We start from the raw sequence: 17,701 nt of genomic DNA, 5'->3' as shown, positions 1-17,701 counted from the left end.
AAAACACAAATTTGTGGTAAACTAATTTTTTTTTACACATTTTATGTCCATAAATGTCTACATCCTCTTTTCAAAGCACAGAGGGGAGTAAAGGATTGGTGGAAAAACAATGGACGCTTTTCCAAGAAAGGTTCAAACTCAAGGGAAACTGGACGTCTTGTAGCAGGGAGTCCCAGCTATTTCACCTCGAAACGCCTTCGAGTATCTTCGACCAAGCTGTCCAGCCCGTTCTCATTCCCAGAGGTCAAACAGCTACACTTTGTTACGCCCTTCAGCATCTGGTACCAACGCACGTGGACACCATTTAGTGCCATTATTCAACGATACTACTGAACTTCTACTATAAATTAAAAAAAGACCAAGTAAGGAGGTGGAGGGGAGGGATGGGCCGGAAACCAGACTTTCACCCAGGAGTCCAGTGTTCATTTCTCATGTGAAACAAAAACTCAACACTGATTCCTTTTACTAATGTTACTTAACTTACATAATTTAAATCACACAAGTAACATAGTTAATTTAACCTAAACTAAACCAAACTGCTACGTTTTATAACTTTAGCAACTAGTTTTATTTTGAAAGTCTAACCAGACGTTGCTTGTTGCTAACTTGACCGCAGAGTGTGCAAAGTAAACGCTAAAGAGTAGCCAAGGTGTTAAAAAGTGACGCCAGGGGGTCTTGACAGAACCATATGTGACGCTATGAGAATGAGTTGCTCTTGGATAAGTGAGAATCTTCCCAGATGATGGACTCTTTATTATTTATGTTTTCGTTGTTTGCTCTCTGTGCTGACATCATGCTGGATAATACCTGTTTTCTTTAACTCCACTATAACCCAAAACACTCATGTCAGCATGATGAGCGGCTGACAAACATGCGGACAGCACCGAGGTATAAACAGGAAGTCGTGCGTGCCCTCTGAACTCTGTCCGGCTCTTTAAAACCACTGAGAGATTAGATGACTCGTCCTCAGTGTCCTCTGACCTCGCCATCAGGAAAGAACATTGAAATCGGACAAATCTTCTGTATAATGACTTTTAAATTCTCTCTCTCTCTGGTGTCTGTGGCTCCTGCAGGCCGGTTCAAGTTAAAGAAGGATGGACTTATAAACTGAGGTTAATGTGTAAATTCAGGTTTCTGTGATGAAAGATTTGGACGTAATTCCTCGAGATTCTGGGGCTCCGCCTACAGCTGCTTTACATTCTCATGCTGGAGAAAAGATTATTTTCTTTTGTAGCTTTAAATTAAAAATGTAATCCACAAAACGTGCTGGTTCATTCATTCAAACGATTAGTTCACATCCTGACCTCACCTTGAACTACAAGTGAGGGACAAGTGTTTTCAAACAGACTATGAATTTAAACCTCCATTCATGACTTTCAGATTTTAACAGCTGCTTTATTTTAGGTGATCACACACACACACACACACACACACACACACACACACACACACACACACTGCATGCAGAGAGGAATGCTGGGTCACATGAGGGGGCGGGCTTGACCTACTTTTATCCAATGAGAGGCTGCGTCTCCTTCTCTCCTCCCCCTGCTCCCCCTGCTCCCCCCACCTCCTGCTGCCTGGACACACTGAACCTCATGTGTTCCAGAGAGGAGAGGAAGTGTCCTGTCCTTTATACTCAGACCTGCAGACAGGGACAGAGTCCTGTCCTTTATACTCAGACCTGCAGACATGGACAGAGTCCTGTCCTTTATACTCAGACCTGCAAACAGGGACAGAGTCCTGTCCTTTATACTCAGACCTGCAGACAGGGACAGAGTCCTGTCCTTCATACTCAGACCTGCAAACAGGGACAGAGTCCTGTCCTTTATACTCAGACCTGCAGACAGGGACAGAGTCCTGTCCTTCATACTCAGACCTGCAAACAGGGACAGAGTCCTGTCCTTTATACTCAGACCTGCAGACAGGGACAGAGTCCTGTCCTTCATACTCAGACCTGCAGACAGGGACAGAGTCCTGTCCTTCATACTCAGACCTGCAGACAGGGACACAGTCCTGTCCTTTATACTCAGACCTGCGTACACAGACCGTGTCCTGTCCTTCATACTCAGATCTGCAGACAGGGACAGAGTCCTGTCCTTCATGCTCAGACCTGCAGACGTGGACAGAGTCCTGTCCTTCATACTCAGACCTGCAGACAGTGACACAGTCCTGTCCTTTATACTCAGACCTGCAGACAGGGACACAGTCCTGTCCTTTATACTCAGACCTGCGTACACCGACCGTGTCCTGTCCTTCATACTCAGATCTGCAGACAGGGACAGAGTCCTGTCCTTTATGCTCAGACCTGCAGACATGGACTGTGTCCTTTCCTTTATGGTCAGACCTGTAGACATGGACCGAGTCCTGTCCTTTATGCTCAGACCTGCACAAACAGACCGTGTCCTGTCCTTCATACTCAGACCTGCAGACAGGGACAGAGTCCTTTCCTTTATACTTGGACCGTGTCCTGTCCTTTATGCTCAGACCTGCAGACATGGACTGTGTCCTTTCCTTTATACTTGGACCGTGTCCTGTCCTTTATGCTCAGACCTGCAGACGCGGACTGTGTCCTGTCCTTCATACTCAGACCTGCACAAACAGACCGTGTCCTGTCCTTTATACTCAGACCTGCAGACGCGGACTGTGTCCTGTCCTTTATGCTCAGACCTGCAGACAGGGACAGTGTCCTGTCCTTTATACTCAGACCTGCAGACGTGGACTGTGTCCTGTCCTTTATGCTCAGACCTGCAGACATAGACAGTGTCCTGTCCTTTATACTTGGACCGTGTCCTGTCCTTTATGCTCAGACCTGCAGACATGGACCGAGTCTTGTCCTTTATGCTCAGACCTGCACAAACAGACTGTGTCCTGTCCTTCATACTCAGACCTGCAGACAGGGACAGAGTCCTGTCCTTCATACTCAGACCTGCACAAACAGACCATGTCCTGTCCATTATACTCAGACCTGCAGACATGGACCGAGTCCTGTCCTTTATGCTCAGACCTGCAGACGTGGACTGTGTCCTGTCCTTTATGCTCAGACATGCAGACATGAACCAAGTCCTGTCCTTTATGCTCAGACCTGCACAAACAGATCGTGTCCTGTCCTTCATACTCAGACATGCAGACAGGGACAGAGTCCTTTCCTTTATGCTCAGACCTGCAGACATGGACCAAGTCCTGTCCTTTATACTTGGACCGTGTCCTGTCCTTTATGCTCAGACCTGCAGACGCGGACTGTGTCCTGTCCTTTATGCTCAGACCTGTAGACAGGGACAGTGTCCTGTCCTTTATACTCAGACCTGCAGACGTGGACTGTGTCCTGTCCTTCATACTCAGACCTGCAAACAGGGACAGAGTCCTGTCCTTTATACTCAGACCTGCAGACATGGACCGTGTCCTGTCCTTCATACTCAGACCTGCAAACAGGGACAGAGTCCTGTCCTTTATACTCAGACCTGCAGACAGGGACAGAGTCCTGTCCTTCATACTCAGACCTGCAAACAGGGACAGAGTCCTGTCCTTTATACTCAGACCTGCAGACAGGGACAGAGTCCTGTCCTTCATACTCAGACCTGCAGACATGGACTGTGTCCTGTCCTTCATACTCAGACCTGCAAACAGGGACAGAGTCCTGTCCTTTATACTCAGACCTGCAGACATGGACCGTGTCCTGTCCTTCATACTCAGACCTGCAAACAGGGACAGAGTCCTGTCCTCTATACTCAGACCTGCAGACAGGGACAGAGTCCTGTCCTTCATACTCAGACCTGCAAACAGGGACAGAGTCCTGTCCTTTATACTCAGACCTGCAGACAGGGACAGAGTCCTGTCCTTCATACTCAGACCTGCAGACAGGGACCGTGTCCTGTCCTTTATGCTCAGACCTGCAGACATGGACCGTGTCCTGTCCTTTATGCTCAGACCTGCAGACATGGACTGTGTCCTGTCCTTTATGCTCAGACCTGCAGACGTGGACTGTGTCCTGTCCTTTATGCTCAGACCTGCAGACGTGGACTGTGTCCTGTCCTTTATACTCAGACCTGCAGACGTGGACCCGTCCTTCAGGCCTGTGTGACTCTTACAGACAGCAGCTGAACCCTGGATGGAGAAGTCTTCCTCTGCAGACTTGATAAATCCCTGTCTCTGTCTCGCTCTCATTAAACCTTCCTTAGCAACAGCGGTTGCTACAGCACGGCAATGTTGTGGCGACCATGGTGAGAAGGAAAGTAGGACAGGTCTTAGACTCTGCTGCTTCAGAGCGGTGACCGGGCCAAACTCAGCGGTGACTCATCCCTTTAATCTGCTATCTGAATCACCTGGAGAGCGTTGTTAAGCGTCTGTCCCTGGACATTAATGATAAAAACATCTGCATTTATTAAAGATTCTACATATTTTGCTCCCTTCATCAGTGTTGGCGCTTTTTGTTTTGTTTCTTTGTAACTTCATTGTTAGAGACTCTCTGGGGAAGAAAGTGACAGTTGGACACACCAATGAGATCATAATGATGCTTTCTGGCTGCTGAATATGTAAATGAGCTGTTTGCTAACACGATCAGTTTTATAAGGTGATAAGATGTAAATATTCTGCTGACCTCAGGTTGTCAAAAATAATTATGACAATTAGTGAACCCCCCTCCCAAACGACCTATACACTCACAATAATTACTTATCATTAGCATTATCATTAGTGGTGGACAGTCAGAGGTATTTGTACTTTACTAGAGTATTTTCTTTTCATGACACTTTCTACTTCTACTCCACCACATCTCAGAGGGAGATATTGTACTTTTTACTTCACCATTACATCTCCATCACGTCTTTATCTCGTCTCCATCACGTCTTTATCTCGTCTCCATCACGTCTCTATTTCGTCTCCATCACGTCTCTATTTCGTCTCCATCACGTCTCTATTTCATCTCCATCGCGTCTCTATCTCGTCTCCATCACGTCTCTATCTCGTCTCTGTCACGTCACCATCACATCTCTATTTCGTCTCCATCACGTCTCTATTTCGTCTCCATCACGTCTCCATTACATCTCCATCACGTCTTTATCTCGTCTCCATAACGTCTCTATCTCGTCTCCATCACGTCTCTATTTCGTCTCCATCACGTCTCTATTTCATCTCCATTACATCTCCATCACGTCTTTATCTCGTCTCCATCACGTCTCTATTTCGTCTCCATCACGTCTCTATCTCGTCTCCATCACGTCTCTATTTCATCTCCATCACGTCTCTATCTCGTCTCCATCATGTCTCTATCTCGTCTCTGTCACGTCACCATCACATCTCTATTTCGTCTCCATCACGTCTCTATTTCGTCTCCATCACGTCTCTATTTCGTCTCCATTACATCTCCATCACGTCTTTATCTCGTCTCCATCACGTCTCTATTTCGTCTCCATCACGTCTCTATCTCGTCTCCATCATGTCTCTATTTCGTCTCCATCACGTCTCTATTTCATCTCCATTACATCTCCATCACGTCTTTATCTCGTCTCCATCACGTCTCTATTTCGTCTCCATCACGTCTCTATCTCGTCTCCATCACGTCTCTATTTCGTCTCCATCACATCTCCATCACGTCTCTAACTCGTCTCCATCATGTCTCTATTTCGTCTCCATCACGTCTCTATCTCGTCTACATCACGTCTCTATCTCCTCTCCATCACGTCTCTATTTCGTCTCTGTCACGTCTCCATCACATCTCTATTTCGTCTCCATCACGTCTCCATCACGTCTCTATCTCGTCTCCATCACGTCTCTATTTCGTCTCCGTCACGTCTCCATCACATCTCTATTTCGTCTCCATCACGTCTCTCTCGTCTCCATCACGTCTCTATTTCGTCTCCATCACGTCTCCATCACATCTCTATTTCGTCTCCATCACGTCTCTATCTCGTCTCCATCACGTCTCTATTTCGTCTCCATCACGTCTCTATCTCGTCTCCATCACGTCTCTATTTCGTCTCCATCACGTCTCTATTTCATCTCCATCACGTCTCCATCACGTCTCTATCTCGTCTCCATCACGTCTCTATTTCATCTCTGTCACGTCTCCATCACGTCTCCGTCACTTCTCCATCACATCTGTATCTCGTCTCCATCACTTCTCTATTTCTTCTCTGTCACGTCTCTATCTCGTCTCCATCACGTCTCTATTTCTTCTCTGTCACGTCTCTATTTCGTCTCTGTCACGTCTCCATCACGTCTCCATCACGTCTCCGTCACGTCTCCATCACATCTCTATTTCGTCTCCATCACGTCTCTATTTCATCTCCATCACGTCTCCATCACGTCTCTATCTCGTCTCCATCACATCTCTATTTCATCTCTGTCACGTGTCCATCACGTCTGTATCTCGTCTCCATCACATCTGTATCTCGTCTCCATCACATCTGTATCTCGTCTCTGTCACGTCTCTGTCACGTGTTCGTCACTTCTCCATCACTTTTGTATCTCGTCTCCGTCACGTCTCCGTCACATCCCCATCCGTCACATCTCTTTGATGTCTCTGTTGTATCTCCATGTTTGTTCTTCACACAGAATTGACAGACATAAACAAGACAAGATAGTTTTGCTTCATCTAAGTAACGACAAAGTCAATAACAATTGAAATTCATTGTTAATTCTTTTAATTTTCATGTCGATTGACAAATGGTCCTTTTGATAGATGAAAAGATTACCAAAGTTGTTAGGATTTATCATGTGGAGGTCATGACCATCTGAAACTGATTTCATAATAATCCATCCAATATCTGGCCAATAGACATCATCCTCTTTCAAATGTGTCTTTGTTATGAATGGATTTCAAAGAATCTAAAATAGTTCCTAATTGTTCTAATTGTTCTTGTTGTCATTTGGACGAAGTCTGCGAGCCACAAAGAATCTACAGTGAAACTTCCAGGAGAGTAAATTGGATTTTCCTCCTAAAACGATGGGATTAATGGTGAGGAGGTAATTTAGTGCGTCCATACCTCAGAAGCTCAATTACACAAAAGCCCTTGTTTTGTGGGTCAGTTTTTTAATAGCACACTCTAAACAACAATGTGGTCATGTAATCCCAGTGTGCCTGGACTGGTCTTATACCATTAAACGGTTGAAATTATGATTTACATAACCTAAGCTGGCCTGAATGAGCTCAGTCAGAGCGCTGACCTCCTGGTACCTCTTAAGACCTAACGTGGACGAGCCAAGACCTATTTTCAGTTGTAAAAAACAAGACAGTTAATAAGATCTGTGGTCACAAAGAGCTTAAATAAAAGAGGTGGAACTGGAGTCATTTTGAGTTTTCTGTTTAACTCATCAGGGATGTTATTAAGCAGGCCAATCGCTGACTAACTCTGATGTGTTTGGGGGGAGCTTTCTAATCCAATCCTGACGGCGTTGTTGATGCAGTCTGTGACCTTTGAATTCTCCAGGTTGAATCAAGGCAAAGAGGCTTTGCAGGTTGCGTAACTTCTCCGCTGATTTGGTTGTAAACTGTTCAGACACAAGCAAAGGGCAGGACCTGCATGTGTGCACAAACAGACGATCTAATGATCACATCCTCAAACCACAGGATAGGTCGATTGCCATTGACTCCCAAGACAACACATTTGACTGTTTGTCATATATGGCGGACATTAGAGGCTTGGTCAAGACCCGTTGGAACTCTTTTAACGCCTTTAGCATTGTTATTGCACATTTCACGTTGGCAATAATAAATATGCAACGTCCAGTTAGACTTTAAAAATAAAACTACTTTAACACTGTGCTTGCTCATAAAATAACGCCCTGCCGGTGGCAAATAGCTTTGGTTTAATATTTGATTCGATTACATTAATGTTTAAGTTGAGATTTACAAAAATATTTTATTGCTGCTGTGTAAAAGGAATACTGCTTGGAAAAAGTGTTTGCAAACCACATGTTATTGCACTTCTGTGTATATAGCAGTACATTTAAATTAAAAGTCAGCAACACGCTACTTTAGAATTCATTACTCAATTTTGTGCGTAACAATTCCATTTTTTAATCATTGCTCAGCACTTTACTTTAACTGTGGCCTTTTAACATTAGTGTATTTATTTTGCCTATTTTTATATTGCTTGTTTGTGAGTTGTGACTGGTTTTGTGTTGACTGCTGTCTGTGCAACAAATCGCCCTTCTGGGACAATAAAGATATCCTTGATCAACAGAAATGGAACAGCATTCAAAAAACCGAAATGAGCCAAATAGTAGAAACTACAACACACCAGTAAACGTGCTCCTGCATAAAGGTCTGTTTAGGTGTTAATGAGTGTGTGTTTGTTGTGTGTTACATCATTAGTGTTTCCAGGCGCGGCAGATATTTATAGCTGCACTTGCTAGCAAGAAAGGAAATCAATACTTGGAACCCCAGGCAGGAAGAACATTGGCTCGACCCTTCCACTTCCAGCCCTCGCACACACACTATAAATACTACCTAACCTCACACACCAACACACACACATTCACACACTCCAAAAGCACACGCAAAAGCTCAAATAATAATTCCCACAATGACTTCCTCACCCGAGGCTGAACAGTGGAATAATCTTATTATTTAAGACTTTTATTTTGTTATTTTCGTCTGCAAAGGGAACAAAACAGAGAAGAATTGGTTTAAAATCCAACATCGGAAGGAAAGAAAGATCTGTGTATCGATCTACCTCCGTGACGTGTTATGTACCACTGCTGGACAGGGTAACACGTCACAGTCCAATAATAACAGCAGTACGCGGTACACAGAGACTTCTGAGGGCACGCTCCTTCATCAAATCATCATCACACATGTTTTATTCAGTCTTCATTTCCTGAGTAAAAAGTGATCACATGCATCCCAACAATCTCCTGACAAACTTGCCCGTAGCCATGATGGAGGTAACAGCAGACGGGGGATGATTGGACACGTGCTGCCAGGCAAAGAGTTGTGGTCAGTCAGTAGGAAGTTCTTAAAGAAAATAATTAAATAAAAACGTGTGATATTTGGGGGAAAGAAGGTTGTGGGCGCAGGAGCATTTGTTTCATGTCTCTTTGAGTGACATTTTGCAGGTGAACCAGAACTCGTTCAGTGCAGCTGGATTTCTGAAGTCACGTTTGATCACATGAGATTCTGCGAGATCCCAAGTCCCCGGAACCGCCACTCTCTGAGCATAAACCTAGACTTATGCTTTAGTTTTATACAACTTGTATCTCGATTATAAAACTTCTGTTTTCGTGTGCTGTTAAATAAACAACTTAAAACTATAGAGAACCTCCTCAGTCATCTTTTTCTCATCTGGGAACGCCAACGTGTTGATTTGCACCTGTTTCCTCTCAGCTCTTCTACCCTTGAGCTGCTGCAGAGATGAAAAAAGCGTCTTGTTAGTTTGGACAAGCTTGTAGCAGCAAACTTCAGGCTCCATTGTGGGCCTGGAGAACAATTCAGAGGCAGGAATGTAGACCTTCTCAGAATAGCTTCATCAACTGAGAAAGCCTTCCTGTCGCTGGGAATAAAAACATACCGACGATTCTGCTTACCAGCCTGCAAGGCTGTCGGCTGAGTGAGTGGAGGTTGGGAGCTGAAGACAGACAATGAAAGAGACAGGCCTGAATGCAACAGAAAGTCCCAGAGAGTCCTCAAGATATCTTCCTCCTCTCAGGTTTATGAAATGGCTGCATTTGATAAAGGTATTCTGTAACGTCTAATAAAAAGGACGGATGAAGTGATTTCTGATCTTACACCACGGTGAATACAGTTTTGCTGAGTTGGAAAATACTTGTTGATCTATGTCAAAGTTTATATATAGCTATTACCAGGTCATCGCATCTTCATGAAATATGTGTTACTACAAAGTTCATCTGTGTGTCCTTAGGTGGTGCTAGAGTCCTGGTGACATAGTGACTACTTGCTGAGCTATTCACATGGCAGTTCACCAAAGTTGAACCCAACACAAAAGGTTTTAAGCAGATTTACTTGAGAGAATCCCCTGATTGATCAGTTGTGAAATGAATTGCTTGTTATGTAAAGAAAGAAAGAAAATACGAACCCATCCTTAAATCCTGCCTACAAATGTCTTGGCTCAGTTGTTTTTCAGCCCTCTATGAGCACAACAGGTCAGGAACCAGGAAGAAAAACATGTGTAACATCCAGCAGACATTAAGGGGAAAAGCTCCACAAAGTGAGACTGAGTCACTGATGAGTTACAGCATTAATTTATTCTGAAACAGATTATGTCTTTTTAACACTTTGGACTGAAGCTTTACAGATACATACCTGGAGAGACTCTCCAGTAAATCCTAATTTATACATCTGATGTTTCTCCCACTAAATGTCCCCTCAAGATTATTAAAATAAAACCAAACACACTGTCCAACAGTGACACATATTCCTGGACATTTTCTAAATATCTTGTGCATCATTTTAGACACAGTCTACCCAGACTTTAGTTTGTTGACATATTTATTACTTTGAGATCTCCTGTAGAATTTTAAGGAACAGTTTGATAAAAGGCTGATGCCACTCTCATGTCTTTACAGTAAATATGCAACTAGCTTAGCTTAGCATTAAGACTCACTATTTAACACATTTAACATTTTATATCTCGGTCATTTAACCTGCCAAATGGCTGTGGTGACACAGACACATCTTAAGAGTTTATTGGCCTGGGGTCGGCTACAGTGGGAATTTGAATGTACAGGTGGGCTGGCATGTGTTTAAAGTCACGCTAGAGATTAGCATTAGCGATTAGCACAGGTAATGCACAGTATATCGGTTAGCCCTAGCAGCCATTTTGACTCGGTAAAGTCTGTAAAACCTTTAGGTTCACTCACCACAGTACTTTTTTCAGTTTTATTAACAGCAAGATGATGTTAATTGTGTTCAAGGGTGTAAATATTGTTAAAATGCAGGCAGGAACCAGCCAAGTCGGAGCTGTAATCTCGTAAAAACAGGCTGGAAAGCTAGGTTCATCATATGCCAGCAATCTTCTCATCTAACTCTTGGCAAGAAAGCAAAAAAGTGTATTTCGCTAAACTATTCCTTTAAAATAAAGGTGTGGGTTTGAAAGAAGCTTGACCAAACAGCACACGCGGGCCCAGCAGAGGTTAAACTTTTTAATGCATTAAAGGGTGATTTCTGTATGTTTAAACCTATTTTCACATATTTTGATGTGGATATGACTAATAGGTACAAAAGGTTTTGGAATCTGTGCAGTGGATGTCTTAAAATCTTGTGTCCCTTGTTTCCACCGGCGTCTTCCTGCAACAACTCCCCTCTCACGAGATTTCAAAGCGATAATTGTCCTTGAGCGAGACATTAGTTTTTTATTAAAAACAAATGGTGTCACCAGGAGTCCCTCGTGGGGATCCTTTCCATGATGTTGTCACCGGCAAAAGAAGCACTTTCTGTGGACGCCGTTTTGACGGGTGCAATCGCTGCAAAGGAATATGTAAGCTGCCGGCTGAATCATCTACCGCACGGATTCTACACCTTTTGTACCTACTAGTTATTTCAACCAACATATGTGAAAACAGGTCCCAGGTTTAACAATATTAGCCTTTAATTTACTTTAATAGGAGTGTTTTTTTTATCACGGCAAAGGGAAGCCAGATAAAAACCTCCTGCTGCTGCAAACATGGGGACCAGAGGAGAGTCTGCTGCAGGTTTTTACATCTCTGTCTCTATGGAGGGGCTGGGCCTCCGGTCTGTGACCTCCCCATCTCGCTCTCCCTCCAGCTCTGACGTCTCTGGAGGTGGAGGAGGACCCGAGGCGCTGCTGCTGCTGGTCTCAGGGAGGCTCCATGATGTTGTCTGGGTCATGTGGCTGTCACAGATAAGAGACAAAAAAACCATGCTGGTTGTGATCCTTCAGCAAACAGACGTTTTCTTGACTCCTACTGCCTCATCAGGCATTTCTCTGGAAACTCAGCTCTCTTTTCAAGCCTGACCGCTCTCATGCTTTCAGTTCTACAAAGAAAAGTCTACACAGGTCTTATGAAACAAGATTTTTAAAACAAATGATTCCCTGAATTTAGCACTCACCGCCTGAATCTACCTAATTTGTTGTCTTAAAATAATAATTTGTGCCATCAAAGTACTACATTTTCCCCTGAAATGGATCTCCGCATGCATAGATGCCGCCGTACGCGAGCTGCTCAGCATCAATTCAATTCAATCAACTTTATTAATCCCACTAGGAGCAATTAGTTAAGAGCAGCATGTTTGCAACAGTACATAACACAAATATGCACACAACCTTCACAACATACAAGCAACCAGTATGTGCACATTTAAAACCCCAAAGAACCCTACAGGGAGTTTAAGAACGGATCGCCAAAGGGATAAAAGATTTGGAGTGGCGGTTCGTCTTGCACACCCTGAAGGCAACAGAGAGAATTAACCTGCCAGAACCTGAGAGGCTCAGATACTTGCTGCCTTCCGGACTATTTGTTGGTTACAGAAGGCATTCAGGTCTCTCTGTTTAACTTTTTACATTGTTGTTCAGGCTGCTCTTGTCTTTAACTGTCAGATTGTGAAACCAACAGATAACAGAAAAACTTTAAAACTTAAACAGCAGACAGACTCAGTCAGAGAGCAGCTGCTGAACATAGTGGCACATTTAGCAGTTGGTGGAGACCGTTTGCCCTATTTACACCTGATATTAAAATCTATATCCCGATACTTTATCCAGATAAGGAAAAATGCATGTTAATGTAAAGTGTAAATATGATGTGATCTGCCTGACCAGAATCTGTGTTCAGATTTTAAGTGTAAACACAATATGATGCATCCACACACAACATAACTTTAATAGCCTACAGATATTTGTTTTTAGCTTACATTACCATAAAATATATCAAGTGAGAAGGATGCACGTCTGTTCAAACCCGTTCTTATCTCAGGGCATCAAATACCAACGCTTTGAGAAAACCTGACAAAGCGTCGGTATTTGACGCACAAGGTACACTTTAACGTCCGTATAAGACAAGGAACTTCGATGTAACCCATCCACTGTATATGTATTTAAATGTATATCCATTATTTAATAATAATTAAATAAATGATATACTGTAAGAAATAACTGCAGTGGGGTGTGTTGCACTCATCTGTACAGCTGATCTGCTATTTTCAAGACATGTCATTTATCCAGTCAGTATCTTACACGGGTGTAAAGTTCGGCCTCAGGGCCCTCTAACAGGTCATCTATCCATGATCCTGAGTGGGATGTATGAAGTCTGATCCTTCTTACTTGATGTAGTATTTCACTCCGTCTGCAGTGTACGCCTCCTCCCAGCCATAAGGAAGACCTGCAGGGAGGGGGGATAAAAAGCCATCAACCATTCAGTGAATGTTTGTTCAGTCAGCTTAGATCACGTGCAGCTTTCCCTTTCCTGGTCTGAGACATAATCAGGCCAAGAGATCACCGCTCACAAATATCAAGTTTCCATCCAGCCTGTTGTCCCTGAGAAGCTCCAGTATGATAAGAATCGCTGCACCTGCCCTCCGAGAGTCGTTTTCCACTGTACAGTGTCTCAAACTCTCTCTCCACTCTTTGAGTGTTATGTGCGTTCACACTGACTGGTATGGCAAAATACAGCGCGCTACGAGTACACACGGTACACTCATAACGTTACAAGGTTGAGTGCGGAACGCTGGACACTGGTCACACTGATGGTCCAGGATCTGGGCTGTACCAGGTTATTGTTTTAAATGGATGAGCTTACACACACTTTCAGCAGGATGATGTTCACAAGAGCTGTACATGTGGCAGTTTAGCGTTTCGAGCTGCTAATGGAGCTTTACTATTGAATCAATGTCTCGATGGAGAGCTGCAGAGCTGCCATTAACTATGATTGGACGTGGCTTCGGTTTTCATGCTCTTCTGATAATGCATCGTTCTCTGTTCCTGCGCTTCAGACTCAGTCCTCTGTCACTGTTTATGAACCTCGTCTTGTCTCCTGTACTGTCAACAGGAAGTCAGACGCTCCCGTGTGCTCCGCTCATCACAGTAATCTTGTAATCTTCATGTGTGCACACGGAGACGACAATGTGGTTCTCACAGCGGGAACAAAACCACCTGATCCGAGGCGAAGCTGCTTTGTGTCGCTGTGAATACAAAGTGTGACGCTCTGCGGTGCATTTCACCATGTCGGCCTGAGTACTGACGGATGGGCCCCCGGACACGAGGCAGGTGTCAGGTGGTGAAAACGTGTCAAAGATACACTGAGCCAACAGAGTAATGACCAGGTCCCCCACAGGACTCCTAGTGCCTCATGCAGACTACACGACTTCCAGCGTCGGCCGATGGCCGTGCCGTTCACACTACACAACTTGCCGTCTTGTGACGGGAGTCTTGAAGTCGTTGTGGCGTTCACACTACCTGACTGATCGGTGACAGGAGGTCACACACTACATGAGCTGACAGCGGCTCTGTCACCCGACGCTGGTCTCCAGACCACGTTTTGTGGTAATTTTTATTAGAAAGAATGGATCAGCACACGCAGGTTGGAGGGATCGTCTGAGATACAGAGAGCTGGAGGGGAGTAAAAAGTGTTTTGTAGTGAAAAAGTAGCTGCCTGCTCTCATTGGCTGGATGTGGATGTCGAGTCGACCGACTCCTCCAGATATTTGGCGTGCTCAACGCGTGTCCAACACTTTGGTTTATGACTAAATACCTGCAGAACTGATGACATTCCCATCAGCCTGAGTGTGTTTTTTTCCTTCTAATTTAGCATGCTAACACGCTAAATTAAAATGGTGAACATGATAAACCGTAAACCTGCTAAACATCAGCAGGTTAGCACGTGGTACTGATGTCTGTGTACGTTGTAGGATTACAGATGGCCGTGTGAGAATTAAAAATACTGTGTATTTGACAATATAACTACAGCATTTCCACTAAATTTGGGTTTAATTACATTGACTTTGGCTCATATGAGGTCTCCATGTTTGTTTGGTTTTCAGGCATTTGGATATATTGGAGTTTCATGTGTAATGTCAACAACTGACTAAGGTTAAGCCAGCGTTGTGATTTAATATAGGTTATATGGAAGTAATGTAGGTATAGAAGAGAAAATATGCATCTTCACCACCACTAATTTGAATTCGCACTACGTGACTGAACATATTTATGTCCCCACAGCACGAGGACCTGTGAGTCCACGTGCACAGATACACACCCTGACTCAGCTACATCTCACATACACACACATGCCCGGCTGCACTGACAGAGAAGAGCATGATAAAAACGTGATGACCTCGTTCTGAAGCAGTCACGCGCTCGCTGCCTGCACACAGACACACTGGAGATCTACATAAACACCACAACAGAGAGCAGTGATTAGTTAACTTAACGCCAAAGTCCAAGACGCTTCAGTGTGAAAATGTTCCTGCAGACAGATGTTAGTGGAAATAATAAACATGGTAGTCAACGGCAAGAGACAACTAATGTTTTTACTCTGTTTGAATTGTGCCCTGAACTACACACACATTGTTCATCAATTTAAAATCCGGGTGCAGTGCCAGTTCACAGGGGCCCTCCCTGCGCTTTTTGGATAGAGTGCTTGTTCAAAATGTGCGTCTCACTGTGGTTTCACCTGCAGCGTTTACACAGAAACAACACCACAATGGCGGAGATACTGCTACAGCGCTTCCTTGGAACTCCATTACTCTCTTACAACTCCGTTTCAACACATTCGTTTCAAACGAAAATCAAACCCGCGTGATGAGAGACCGTTCTAATCTCAGGGTGTCCAACACCAACGCTTTCAGAAAAAGTGACCCCCTGGTACCGGGGGCATCTGTTTTTAACAGGCTAGTATCTTCAACCAAGTCCAGTTGCCCTTGATTTGAACCTTCATTGGATCTCCAGACTGCATGAAACATGGCCGATACTAGCTGACATGAAAGAACAATTACAACTTGCCGAGCTGTAACACATTCCTGAAGACCTCTCTACAGTTTTCCCAGGTCCATGGTCCTCAGGTCCGTGCGACTGGTTGTTTCCGGTTTGCAACTTCTACTTCTTGTTTATTACTGCCATGCGAGCTGCCAAAGCTTTCTGTAGCCGATTTATTTCCTCCAAACCAATTGAAATGCACCTAATTCACATTATTATATTGTTTGCTTAAAATTCACTTGACCCTAAACGGAAACACAGCTAAGGATGATCATCATCACAGCCAACAGCTTTGAAGTTCCTCCGTCAAACTCACAGCATTTTGTAAAGGAACAATTTTTTCAATCTGCGTGAACAAAACTCTGAGCTCGCTCTTCACGCTTCATCACATCAGTATACATGAAGTACACAACAAACCCAACATCCTGTACATTTTCATACATACAGGTACTTGAAACAAGTGTCTGTGAAAGAAACACGGAGCTACAGAAAGAAAGAGGTATTTTCTTTTTCCCAGCAGAACATTGCTCCTGGGTGGGAGTTTTGTACGTTTATCGGCGACAAAAAGAGTTAATTTCGGTATCAGTGCAGCAGTGAGGCTCACTGATGGTTTATAATAGTTTCTGGGCAACAGTGGAGCTCTGTGGCTCAGAGGAAGGAGTCATCAGGCTGTGAGACACACCGGAACTGTTAGTGGATCCAGTCACTGAACAAGAGATTAATTAGGACACATGTATCTCAATAAATTACATATGTGTATTTTTAGTCATTATATCCATTCAGCTGCTGGAAATCTGGTGTAGGTGTATTTTTTTGATGCAGGATTATGTTTTAACGATCCAGACAGACACTGAGGATCCAGCTGACTCATTTATACAGATGTCATGGCAACAGAAGCACAAAGATGCTGGCGGTAATGACGCACCCAGCTTTGTCTGTGACAGCCATCAGTGTGAGACCAAGGTTTAAGATTCACTCTGGCTACGACTGGCTCAGCAAGGATCCCGATCCTGAGTGTATTGTAATCATTATTTATTTAAAGCTATATTACCCTGTAGGCCTGCATCCATCTGCTGATGAAGATTGTGTGATATGCGAAAGCTCCAGAACAGCTACTTAATGCACCCTGTTTTGGCAGCTCCTTTCCGTCGTGTTTTTCCCCTTTCCTGTTAAAGCAGAATCAAACTGAGCAAAAGGAAGAAAACATTTCACTGCAAGGAAAAACTGTATTTGCAGTGACACAGTAAGTCGAGGTTTAAACATATATGTTTTATCCACGCTATATAATATCATAACTCTCACTGGTGTTACTATAAAACTATAAAGCTAACATGATACCTGGGCAATGAAAGTTAATGTACTTTCTGCTGTCAATATGAAATGAGTTCATAAGGGTGTTTGAATTTATTTGTTGTCATGCTGAAAACCTGCATAATTGTATTCCTGTCCAGGTTGAACAGCCTTTAAAGAGGTCATATTTCTGCTTTTCCTCTCTTTATTGAGTTATAAACCTTTTTTGTGCATGTAACAGGTTTGCAAAGTGAAAAAGTCCAAAGTCCAGCCCAAGAGAGTTCCCATCTCCCACAAAACCCTGCTCTGAACTGAACACAGCTGGATCGTTGTCCAGCCTTTACTTCCGTAACCTGTCTGCATCACCATGTAACACGGGTCATAATGCTCGCCTGGCGGCTAGAGTGACACGCCCTCAATATCAGTGGTGTAGAAACACGCTGAGCTGCAGCACACAGTGACGGGACTCGACTCGAACCAAAGCCACGTTTACTGGCTGAAGCGGCTTTGTTTTGGACCACATTACC

At 43.9% G+C, this 17,701-nt stretch overlaps 1 protein-coding gene across 1 annotated transcript; it reads right to left on the bottom strand.

The window, feature by feature from the left end:
* Positions 1 to 10,184: 10,184 nt before the first annotated feature.
* Positions 10,185 to 13,367, bottom strand: LOC119916617 (transcriptional coactivator YAP1-like). Its single transcript, XM_038736676.1, has 2 exons — positions 13,236 to 13,367; positions 10,185 to 11,810 (listed from the first exon to the last, which is right to left on the bottom strand). The coding sequence occupies exons 1-2, from the start codon at positions 13,325 to 13,327 to the stop codon at positions 11,654 to 11,656; spliced, it is 249 nt and encodes an 82-aa protein (XP_038592604.1). The 5' UTR covers positions 13,328 to 13,367; the 3' UTR covers positions 10,185 to 11,653.
* Positions 13,368 to 17,701: the final 4,334 nt, after the last annotated feature.

This window comes from Micropterus salmoides, unplaced genomic scaffold (assembly GCF_014851395.1).
Source record: "Micropterus salmoides isolate LMB-PRFRI ecotype aquatic unplaced genomic scaffold, ASM1485139v1 Ms_hic_scaffold_21, whole genome shotgun sequence".
Classification (NCBI taxonomy): domain Eukaryota; kingdom Metazoa; phylum Chordata; class Actinopteri; order Centrarchiformes; family Centrarchidae; genus Micropterus; species Micropterus salmoides.
Note: the sequence above shows the minus strand (reverse complement) of the source record. Positions and strands in the feature narration are given on the sequence as shown.

Excerpts from the sequence above, each read along its gene's own strand:
- LOC119916617 (XM_038736676.1), bottom strand. The coding sequence starts at position 13,327 with ATGGTTGATGGCTTTTTATCCCCCCTCCCTGCAGGTCTTCCTTATGGC. Across the intron at positions 11,811-13,235 it reads GGAGTGAAATACTACATCAA|CCACATGACCCAGACAACAT; the intron begins GTAAGAAGGATC and ends TATCTGTGACAG.